A 10,562-nucleotide genomic window follows, 5' to 3' on the forward strand; every position below is an offset into this window, starting at 1 on the left:
GCCCAGCAAACATGACTTAAACTCTGCTTTGGGTTAATAAACCGGAGCAGCTTCTACAAGGATAAAGCTGAGTTTAGGGGGGGGGGGGGGCGGCAAATGAAACTAACCAAGGAATGACCATCCAGGTGCCACTGACTGCAACTCCCATCACCCACCACTGGCTTTTGGGGGAGACACAAGCATTTCACAGCAAGGGCCAAACGGTTCTCCTTGGACTCCCAGTTAAGTCTCAGCAGTGTAGAAAAATCTTTTTTTCTTTCTTGGGAAAACACACTTGTTGTGGCATCCACAGTTTCTGTCTACTCCCAAAGACAAACTTAAGAGGAGCCCTACGACTGGGACCAGACCAAAGGACAGGCTTACTCCAGGCTTCTGTGGCTGAGCAAATGCATTCGGGGAGTTTGCAGACTTACTAATCGCTCCCTAGAAGTCCCTGGTCGCTTGCAAACAATGCTGGTGTGTCCAAGGCATTAGCAACAACCAGTCTCATGGTCAGCCCTTGATGCAGAAGAAGAGGAAGAGGAAAAGGAAGGAGGAGGAGGAGGAAGAGAAAGAGGAAGAAGAGGAATAGGAAGAGAAGGAGGAAGAGGAAGAAGGAAGAAGAGGAAGAGGAAGGGGGAGGAAGAGGAAGGGGAAGAGAAGGAGGGGGAAGAAGAAGTGAAGGAGGAGGAGGAAGAAGAAGAGGAAGATGACGGGGGAGGAAGAGGAAGGGGAAGAGAAGGAGGAAGAAGAAGAAGTGAAGGAGGAGGGGGAAGAAGAAGAGGAAGATGACGGGGGAGGAAGAGGAAGGGGAAGAGAAGGAGGAAGAAGAAGAAGTGAAGGAGGAGGGGGAAGAAGAAGATGAAGGGGGAGGAAGAGGAAGGAGAATAGGAGGAAGAAGAAGTGAAGGTGGAGGAGGAGGAGGAAGAATAAGAAGAGGAAGACAAAGAGGAAGAGGAAGAAGAGGAAGGGCTCCTCCCTTGAGCTCCCATTCCTACTCTGAAGACCAACTTGCCCTACAGGGCCTTTTCAGCACAGCACCCTTTTCCTCCCAAGCCTCTTCTATTTTCCCATTTTCACCAAGAGGCGCAGCCTGCAACTTGCTGCCTTGCTGGGCCTTTTTTAAAAAAAACCAAGAAACCTCCTCAACTCCCTTCGCGACTGCAGCCCGTTTGCCTGACGCCCGGGAAACCCAAGCGCAGAAAGCCCGAGGAGGAAGGCGGGGCTACCTGTGCTGTTCCACCGTCTCGTTGTCGGGCAGCTCCGCCCCGCAAACGCTGCACTGCTCCCCGACGCTCTGGTGTTCGGTTTTGATCCCCACGGCCAGTTCCCCGAGTTTGTTAAAGAGCTCCCTCTGGATGAAGCCTTGCGGGAGCAGCCCCCCGTAGGAGCCAAAGTCCATGGAGACGGCCAGGGCCGGCTGGACGTGCAGCGTGGGGGCCATGGAGACGGGCAGGCCGAGCATGGCCTCGCTCTTGTGGTTGGGCAGCATGGAGTAGATGCCCATCGGCTTCTCCCCGTGGGAAGCCAGGAGCTCCGGCCCAAGCAGGGGGCCTTGGACCACCTCCAGCGGCTGCTCCGCGTTCTCGTCCCGGGGATAGTGAAGTTCCCGGGCGCTGGTGATGACGCTGCTGCGGGTCGGGGTGCCAGGCCCTTGCTTGCTTTTATCCTCCGCTTTGTCTGCGCCGGAAGCGCCCAGCTCTCCTGACCGAGGGCTCTCGTGGCTGGAGGCCTCCTCCACCTGCATAGCTTCGGTCTTGAGCTCGGACCTCCCGTTGGCGGAGTGCAAGTCCTCCAGGGCGTGGCGGGGCAGAGCCCCCTGCAGAAGCGACTGTCCAATGCTCATCAAACTGTCCACAGCAGTCTTGGTGGGGCTCATGGCGGCCAGGCCGAAGGAGGTGGACACCGAGGGGCTGTGTTCCACCATCGTCCCCATCAGGGCCTGGCCGGCCAGGCTGGAGTAGCCGCTCTCTTCGCTGGAATGCTTGGAGAGCAGGATGTTCTTTATGTATCTGGACTTCCGGTCGTCCTCGTCTTCGCCGGCGCCGTCGGTCATGCTGACCTCGGCCTCGTTGTCTTCCGAAGCCTGGATGGTCTCCAGGATCTTCAAGCACTGCTCCTCCAAGTACTCGATCTCGAGGATCTCCGCCGCGTACAGCAGGTCATCCAGGTCCTCAACTTTGGCCTGCAAGGTGGCTGTGTAGGCGTACTCCAGAATCTGCTGGAAGGTCTTTGGCGAGAGGAAGTCCAAGGTGTAATGCTGACTGTTGCGGTGGAAGAGGATCTCAAACATCTTGCTGGTGCAGGCCAGCACAGTCCGGTGGGCGTGGAACTCTTGGCCATCCACCAGGATGACCACGTCGCAGAGGGTGCCGGCCAGGCGCATCTGGTTGGCTTTCTGGAGGAGGCCGGCGGCGTGGCTGGAGTTCTGGAGCTGAATCGTACCCATCTTAGTCAAATCCATAATGCTCCGCCTGGGCTGCAGGCATCAGGGAGTCCTTCGGCAGCACTGTCTGGAGCTGTCTTGAGGAGGGGTCGGCAATCTGGAAGAGGGTGGCAGGAAGAAAGAGGCGTTTTACGGGGGAAATGCACTTCACCGATGTGGGACCCCAGCTATGGAAAGCCACCAAAGAAAGAACCCAACCTGGAAGGGCCGGGCAGGGCTGTTCGTCCAGGTGGGGTGGGAAAGGAACATCAGCCGTGGCTGTCTGTGGAGACCCTCAGCCCTCCACCCCAAAGGGGCTTTTTCAAGAGACAACGTGGATTTTCTGGTTTTTCTTCTCATCCAAGAAGCTCCCTGAAGAAGTTTGATGGATGAGCTGAAGGAGCTCCTTGCATGAGAAGCGAAACTTCTTCAGAGGAAAACTAGAAAGTCCAGTTGCCTCTTGGAAAAGCACCTTTGGGTCAGCCTTGGTCCTTCTCCGACCAAAGGAAAACCGAATCTCATCGGGTGGGCACAGGGAAGGCTGCTCATAGGAGAAGGAGCCTCCATCTCAGTCACATACCAACCCTGAACCGTCTTCTTCCAACCAGCCCAACTTCTACAACATCCAACTTTCCCAAACACAGCTGTGTAGTTTCCCTGGCACCCCAAGGAAGTGGCTTGTCCCTGCTTTCTTACTGCATGGTCATTGCCTCCAACTTCCCAGGTTAGTTGCCTTTAACCCAAGGGATGTTCAGGGTTTCTGAGTGGTGCCCCATCCATAAGAGTCCTCTATCTCTTCCCCAGCCATCCAGAGAAAGAACTTTTGGGTTGCTCCCACCCACCCCAATCAGTTGTTAAGACTGAGAAGAGGGAATAAAGGGGAGGGGGATTCTCACCCCAAATGGGGAGGGAAGGGCACATGCTCTCCCTCCTTCTCCTACTTCCAGTGGGTCCCAAAGTGACCTTCTCCCCCTCCCCAAACTCAAGTGGGAAAGCCGAGCCGGCCCCTCCCCAGGGAGAGGCAACCTTTGTGAAAGGCTTAAGCCCAACTTCTTCTTCGGAGGGAGCAACTTCTCCGCCCCCCCCCCCACGAGCCCCCCCAAGCTTTAAAAGCAGCAGCGGCTCCTCCACCCGACAGACAGCCCCCCCCTTTTGAAAACCGGAAAGGGGGCTTTTTCCAAGGAGAAAATTCCCTTTACAAGCTGCCCGGAGCACTCCGTCCGCTTTGAGGGAAGAGCCCCCATGCTTTACCTTCTTGGGGCGCGGTTGGGGCTCCCTGAGCAGCAGCGGCAGGGCGGATGGAGGACCCCCACCCTCCCAAACCGGGGGCACCTGATCGAGGAGGGGCGGAGTGGGGCGGGGGGACGATCAATCAAGAGACCCCCCCCCCCATTCGAAGGGACCGTGAGTTCTACTCGGGATCCCCGAACCCGCTTTTCGTCGAAGCGGGGGTCTTGCGGAGGGGGGGGGTCCGGACGCCCCCCACCCAAAAAGGGGCTGAATCACCCGGGACCCGTGTCGCCCCACCCCAGGCAAGGCAGCCGCGCAGCGCGGGACCTGTTGACCCTCCGGCACGCCTTTCCTCCGACCCGAGTGCCGCCCGAGGCGGAGGACGGAGGCTCCCGGCGTGGGTGGCCGGCCGGCGGAGGAAGGAAATAAGGGCGAAAGAGCCCCGTCGCCCGCAGCGAGGAAGACCCCGAGCAGCCCTCCGCGCCCCGCCCTCGCCCCCGACGACCCTTGCCCACCGCGCGCCGCCACTCGCGTGTCCCGGGCGGAGGCGCGCTCCCACGGTCGGGCGGCGGGGATGGACGCCGGGAAGAGCTCCTCTCCTCCGGCTGCGCTCGCCCGGCCGGCGTCCCCTCGGTGGAGCGAGGGGAGCGGCTGAGACCCTCCCCACCAGCCCCGGACTCCGAGCGCCCAGCACCGACCCGGGGTTAGTCGGGCTACAAACGCCGCCCGCCGCCCATCCTCGCCCGGGTCCCGTCGGAGCGGAGCGAGCCGCGCTGCCCCGTCCCGAGTCGGGCGGCAGCGAAGCAAGTTGCCCGGGGCGCGTCCCGCGGGGTCCCGCTCACCGTGGCGCGGCGTCCCGGCGGGCGAGGCGTCCGGGCGGCTGGAGACCCCGCGGCGGCCGAGGGCAGAGCATCGCAGGCGGAGTTCGCAGCGCCCGCTTCCCGGCTCTCTAGCGGGGCTCGGCGGCGCGGCCAGCAAATCACCAGCCGCTGCCTGACGTTGCCGGGCTGGCGAGGCGCGTCGGAGCCGCCCCGCCTCCCCCCCACCCCCCCGCCCCCCCCCCCCCCACGCGAAGCCCCCGCCGGAAACCATCTTGAGTGCTGGCACCGACGCTCCCCCCTCGCGCCCCGGCCCTCGCCCGCCTGGCCTGGCCTGACCCCTAGTGCCCGGCTCTCGCGACCGCAGCCCGCCCCGCCCTCAGCAGAAAAGCCGCCCCTCCACCTCAGCCGGAGCGGCACTCTGCACATGCTCGGGCACCTCAGGAAAGACGCCCTGAGGGGCCGCTGAGGTCGAAGGGTCGCCCTCCCCCAGCTCGTGCCGCCCGCCTCGCCCTGAGGGGAATGGCAGATGCGCGCCTCAGGCGGAGCGGCACTCTGCACATGCTCGGGCACCTAAGGAAAGACGCCCGCTCGGCCCCTTCTCCCCGACCGCTCCTCCCCAGACCCGGGGGAAGGTAAGAAAGGGGGCGCTGAGGCCGAAGGGTGCCCCCCCCCACACACACACAGCCCGCCTCGCCCTAAGGGGAATGGCCGGCCCTCCGCCCCCTCAGAGGGGGGAGATGCGCGCCTCAGGCGGAGCGGCACTCTGCACGTGCTCGGGCAACTCGGGAAAGACACCCGTTTGGCCCCTTCTCCATGCCCGGGACTCCCCACACCCGGGGTGGGAGGAAAGGTGTCGCTGAGGCCGAAAGGTCGCCCCCCTCCCCACAGCCCGCCTCAGGTCGGACGGGACGGAGGGGCGGGGGAAGCAGAGGCCTGGGGAGGGAGGGGCGGGGCCAGCACGGCCCCGCCCTCGCCAAGCGCCTGTTAGGGAGCGGGCTGCAGGTGCTGGACAGCGCTCGCCGCTTGCCCGCTTCCAACATGGAGGCGGCGGCTGCAGCCGGCGATGGCGGGCGGAGGCGAGTGGCACGCCCCCTTTCTCGCCAGGCTCCGCCCACGCGCACCTGCTGCTCGCCCGGGACCGGATTTTGAAGGCGGGAGGGCAGCGCGGCGTTGGCCCGTTTGGGAGACCCCGGACTCCGCTGGACCCCCGCCGGAGTCGCGGCCCTTCAGGCGGCGGGAGGAGTGGGGGCAGCTGGAGGGCGCCACTTGGGGGAGAACCAGGCTGGCAGGCAAACTGGGCATGGCTAGTCTAGGGCAGTGTTTCCCAACCTTGGCAACTTGAAGATATCTGGACTTCAACTCCCAGAATTCCCCAGCCAGCATTCTGGGAGTTGAAGTCCAGATATCTTCAATTTGCCAAGGTTGGGAAACAGTGGTCTAGGGAAAAGAAGGGCCAGGAGAGACAGGCAAGCAGGCTTCCAATATCTGAGGGGCTGCCCCAGACAGGAAGAAGGGGTCAAGCTCTTCTCCAAAGCACCCGAAGGCCTGACAAGGAATAATGGATACAGGCTGACCAAAGAGAGATTCAACTTAGAAATAAGAAGTTTACTGACAGTGAGAGCAATCAACCCATGGAATAGAAGTTGCCTTCAGAAGTTGTGGGAGGAGGAGGAGGAAGAGGAGGAGGAGGAGGAGGAGGAGAAGAAGAAGAAGAAGAAGAAGAAGAAGAAGAAGAAGAAGAGGAGAAGAAGAAGGAAGAAGAAGAAGAAGAAGAAGAAGAAGAAGAAGAAGAAGAAGAAGAAGAAGAAGAAGAAGAAGAAGAAGAAGGGACCTTGGAGGTCTTCTAGTCCAATCCCCTGCTTAGGCAGGAGACCCTGCACCACTTCAGACAGATGGTGATCCAACATCTGCTTAAAAACTTCCAGTGTTGGATCACTCACAACTTCTGGAGGCAACTTCTGTTCCACTGATGAACCATTCTGACTGTTGGGAAATTTCTCCTTAGTTTTCAGTTACTTCTCTCCTTGTTTAGTTTCCACCCATTGCTAAAAATTTAGAAGCCGGCAGGGCCATCGTTCCATGTCCAGCTGACACATCTTGCAATCTTAGTCAAAAGGCTGTCAAGCAAGGAAGCAACCTGGACCTTGTGTAGAGCAGAGCCCAAGAGACGTTTGGCCGATCTCTCCGAGGTGGGTTTGACCTCTGCCTCTTGGGGAGGCAACGCAGTGCCCGGCCTGGCCTTGAGATGCCACAAATAGGCCGTGACCCAGTATTGCTGCCAGTTAAATAGCAAAATAAGAAATGCATTAAGGACAAGAGATGCCCCGAGGCTGGTGCCAGGGCGAATGTAATTTGCAGAAGGGAAAAGTGCTGATAATTATAATGGTGTTTAATGTATGCAGGGAGCAGATAAGAGCACCTACTTCGCTGGAAGAGCCGGGTGGCAAAGGGCAGGGAGGCCAGAGCCCTCTTCCAAGCGCTGAGCTGCAGAGAGGGGGCCGGTCCAGGAGGCCTCCGGGCTGAGCCGATGGCTTGCAGCTGGAAGGAAAGACGGCCTCCGCTCTTCTGCAGGCAAATGGAAAATACCGGGGTGCACCAGGGGCCTCCTAGGCAAAGCTGGTTTTAAGGTGGGGCCTTTTTGCAGGTGCTGTTAAGACATCAGGGGGCAGGAGGTCCATTGCATGGCAAAAATGGGCCCGCCAGCCCTGGGCAGTCCAAGCTCCCCCTGTCCTTTTCACTCTCTGACAATGCAGCTCGTAATTGCTATAAAATGCTGGAAGAAGGGATGGTAATTAAAAAGGTGATGGATTGTGCAGAGATGGATATGCTGCCAAGAAAACTAGAAGGGAAGGAGGATTTGGGCTACTATAACTTTTATTATTATTATTATTATTATTATTATTATTATTATTATTATTATTAATTAGATTTGTATGCTGCCCCTCTCCGAAGACTTATAAAACCAATTTTATAATTGGTAGAAAGAAAGAAAGGAAGGAAGGAAGGAAGGGATGAAAGGATAAAAGAAAAGAAACTGTACAGAAAGACAGTCCAAAAGATTTAATCTAAGTTTGCAGAAAAGTAGGCAAATATGTAAATATGCACAGCAATACGCTAACCAAAACAAGGTCAAAATACATATATCCCCAATCACAATTCTGAATAAGAAGGGGATGTAAATATCCCAAATGTATGTTTTATTTGCTTGTTTGTTTTTTCTTTTGCTGTTTTTGTTTTTTCTCTTTCTGTTTTGTTTTTCACTTTCCTAGTATCTGTTTTGTTTCCTAGTATCCATTATGTCTGTACAAATTTATTGAAAGTTTAATGTTGTTGTTGCTTTGTGTTTTGCTTTTGTTTTGAAAATTCAATTTTAAAAAATGCCCCTTGGATCAACCATGGACTAACCATCTTTATAACCCTGACATAGACAGTCGCTCTCCTTCGTTTGCCGTGGAGTTAACACTGGAAGGAACAACCTGGGTTGGGTTGATAGGGGGGTTTCCCCACATGGGCTACACAAAGGTGTCTTTTCTGTTCCTGTCCTCGGTACATCTGTCTCTTTGACCACTAGAAATGGGACAGGAGGATCACTTAGCCATCTTCAAGGTGATCCACCATTCTTTGCTATCTCTATGCAGCTATCAATTTTTATTACTTTAAAGTATAAAATACAAAAAATGCAAAGAAAAATGAGAATGATTGCAAAATAGGGAAAAGGGGATTTTTGTTTTAAAACAGGCATTAACTTCTAACTCTTTTTGGCGCAGTAGAATAAGTTAATAATGTACAACCTCAACTTTTAACTTTGACATCATAATATAGATTAGCGACTTCTGTAACAACAAACCTATCTAATCAGCGAAACCCAAAATCAAAGTTTCACACACACCCCCTCAATCTCAAAGCACAAAGTCCAGAAGCATTTTCCAAATGGAAACAAAATTAATTGTATTCCTTAATCAATCCTTGCTAACTCCATCAACTTTTGCAGCCATTCATCCTCCCCAAAAACAACCAGAGTTAATGCCCAGCAAAGGGGTCAGTAGCCTTACTGGCCTTCTGATTAGCTCCCCAAGGACAGGATGGACAAGATAGGCCATTGCCCAAGAATGGAAAGAAGATGATCATCTATCAAAACTTTTGTGCAAGAAGGAGAGTTTGAGTTAAGATCTTTGTGTCTCATCGATCACGCTGACCACTACAAATACTGCTTCTTGTGAAATTATCGACCTAAGATTGTAAAAGTCATTTATATATTCATTTACTTTTGTTTCAGATTCCAAGAGGGTTTCAAATGGTGAATCTTCCATTGTTTTCCCCAAGATCGTCTCCCCCATTCTTGAGCAAATGAAAGAACTTTGCATAATTTCCAGGGAATATTATCCCGTTTGTTTTGGGGCAGTCATGGTTTTCCAAGAAAAGTGGGCCCTGCATTTGCAGGAATATGCTAAGAAGAAGGAAGAGGAGGAGGTGGTGGTGGTGATGGTTTTCCAAGATGATAAGTAACACCATGCAGGCAGCAGAGGGATGCTAACCAGCCTCCTTGAATACTGTGAGTTGTTAGGGGCCTCCTTCCCAACCCCTTCAATCTCAGGTAGGGTCCCCCATTAAGTTAAGCCAATGCTGAGGAACATGGGCTTCCATCTCTTCTGGCTTAGAAGAATAGAAACATAGAAGATTGACGGCAGAAAAAGACCTCATGGTCTGCACTTATGCAATTTCCTGTATTTTATCTTACAATGGATAGATGTTTATCCCAGGCATGTTTAAATTCAGTTACTGTGGATTTACCAACCACGTCTGCTGGAAGTTTGTTCCAAGGATCTACTACTCTTTCAGTCAAATAATATTTTCTCACTTTGCTTTTGATCTTTCCCCCAACTAACTTCAGATTGTGCCCCCTTGTTCTTGTGTTCACTTTCCTATTAAAACACTTCTCTCCTGAACCTTATTTAACCCTTTAACATATTTAAATGTTTTGATCATGTCCCCCCTTTTCCTTCTGTCCTCCAGACTCTACAGATTGAGTTCATGAAGTCTTTCCTGATAAGTTTTATGCTTAAGAGGAAATATTATTTCACTGAAAGAGTAGTAGATCCTTGAAACAAACTTCCAGCAGACGTGGTTGGTAAATCCACAGTAACTGAATTTAAACATGCCTGGGATAAACATATATCCATCCTAAGATAAAATACAGGAAATAGTATAAGGGCAGACTATTTTTTTTTAAAAAAAGTATAAGGGCAGACTAGATGGACCATGAGGTCTTTTTCTGCCATCAGTCTTCTATGCTTCTATGTTTCTAAGACCTTCCACCATTTTTGTAGCCCGTCTTTGGACCGGTTCAATTTGATCCATATCTTTGTGTAGGTGAGGTTCAATCGAAAGACCCGCGTGATTCCTTCCCCTTATGACCTGGATGACTCCAATGCAAGAGCATCTTCTACTATCAGAGAACTGGTTTTTGATCTCCTCCCAGAGAGTTACAGCCTCGTCAAGTAGCTACACCCAAGTATTACTGGCAAGTTGCTGAGTTATCTATTAACCCATTTTATTTCTTTAATATATTTGCAGGAGATACAGCAGCCCTTGGTCTCTTATCCGGATAGAAATTCCGATGGCTCTGAGACTTCTGATAGTTTTGTCAATCAAGACAATTGACCAAAGTATTTGGGCTTGAAAAGACAAGAAGACGCAGTTACAGAAACCTTCATATCTAAACAATGAAATGACCACATATCTTTGTTAGTTGGTGGGTCCCAAGGTTCTTCTCGGTTGCGTTTCCATTCTGCTCGACTCTAAAAAACAATTTCCTTTTTTTTTTTTTTTTACTTCTGCTGCGCATTGGGTTGACCTCTTCATAGAGCCGTCCACCGAAACCCCAAGATCCCTTTCTTGGGTTGTCTCAGAAACCAGGGGCCCAAGATGCTTTCTACAAGCCGAACTGCAGCTTTGCCCTTGACCATAGGCTTCCTATGCACCCCTCCAAAACCAAAAAAAGTCTACACTACAATTCTAATTCCAGGCAGATCGGGTTCTCAGCCACAGCCCTTATTTCTTTGCACATAGCTACGTAGGATTAACTGTGCACAGTTAAATGCAAGCTA

The 10,562-nt window shown here is 53.5% G+C and overlaps 1 protein-coding gene across 2 annotated transcripts in view; it reads right to left on the reverse strand.

The window, feature by feature from the left end:
• The window catches only part of ZBTB16 (zinc finger and BTB domain containing 16), a 145,479-nt gene extending 140,888 nt beyond the window's left edge, over positions 1 to 4,591 (reverse strand). For both annotated transcript variants that reach the window (XM_070765599.1, XM_070765598.1), the window contains exons 1-2: positions 4,477 to 4,591; positions 1,209 to 2,522 (exon numbers count right to left, since the gene is read on the reverse strand). In XM_070765599.1, coding sequence (XP_070621700.1) covers positions 1,209 to 2,443 — 1,235 coding nt within the window. In that variant the 5' untranslated portion in view covers positions 2,444 to 2,522; positions 4,477 to 4,591. The remainder of the gene's footprint in view (positions 1 to 1,208; positions 2,523 to 4,476) is intronic.
• Positions 4,592 to 10,562: the final 5,971 nt, after the last annotated feature.

This window comes from Erythrolamprus reginae, chromosome 12, assembly GCF_031021105.1.
Source record: "Erythrolamprus reginae isolate rEryReg1 chromosome 12, rEryReg1.hap1, whole genome shotgun sequence".
In the NCBI taxonomy this organism is placed as follows: domain Eukaryota; kingdom Metazoa; phylum Chordata; class Lepidosauria; order Squamata; family Dipsadidae; genus Erythrolamprus; species Erythrolamprus reginae.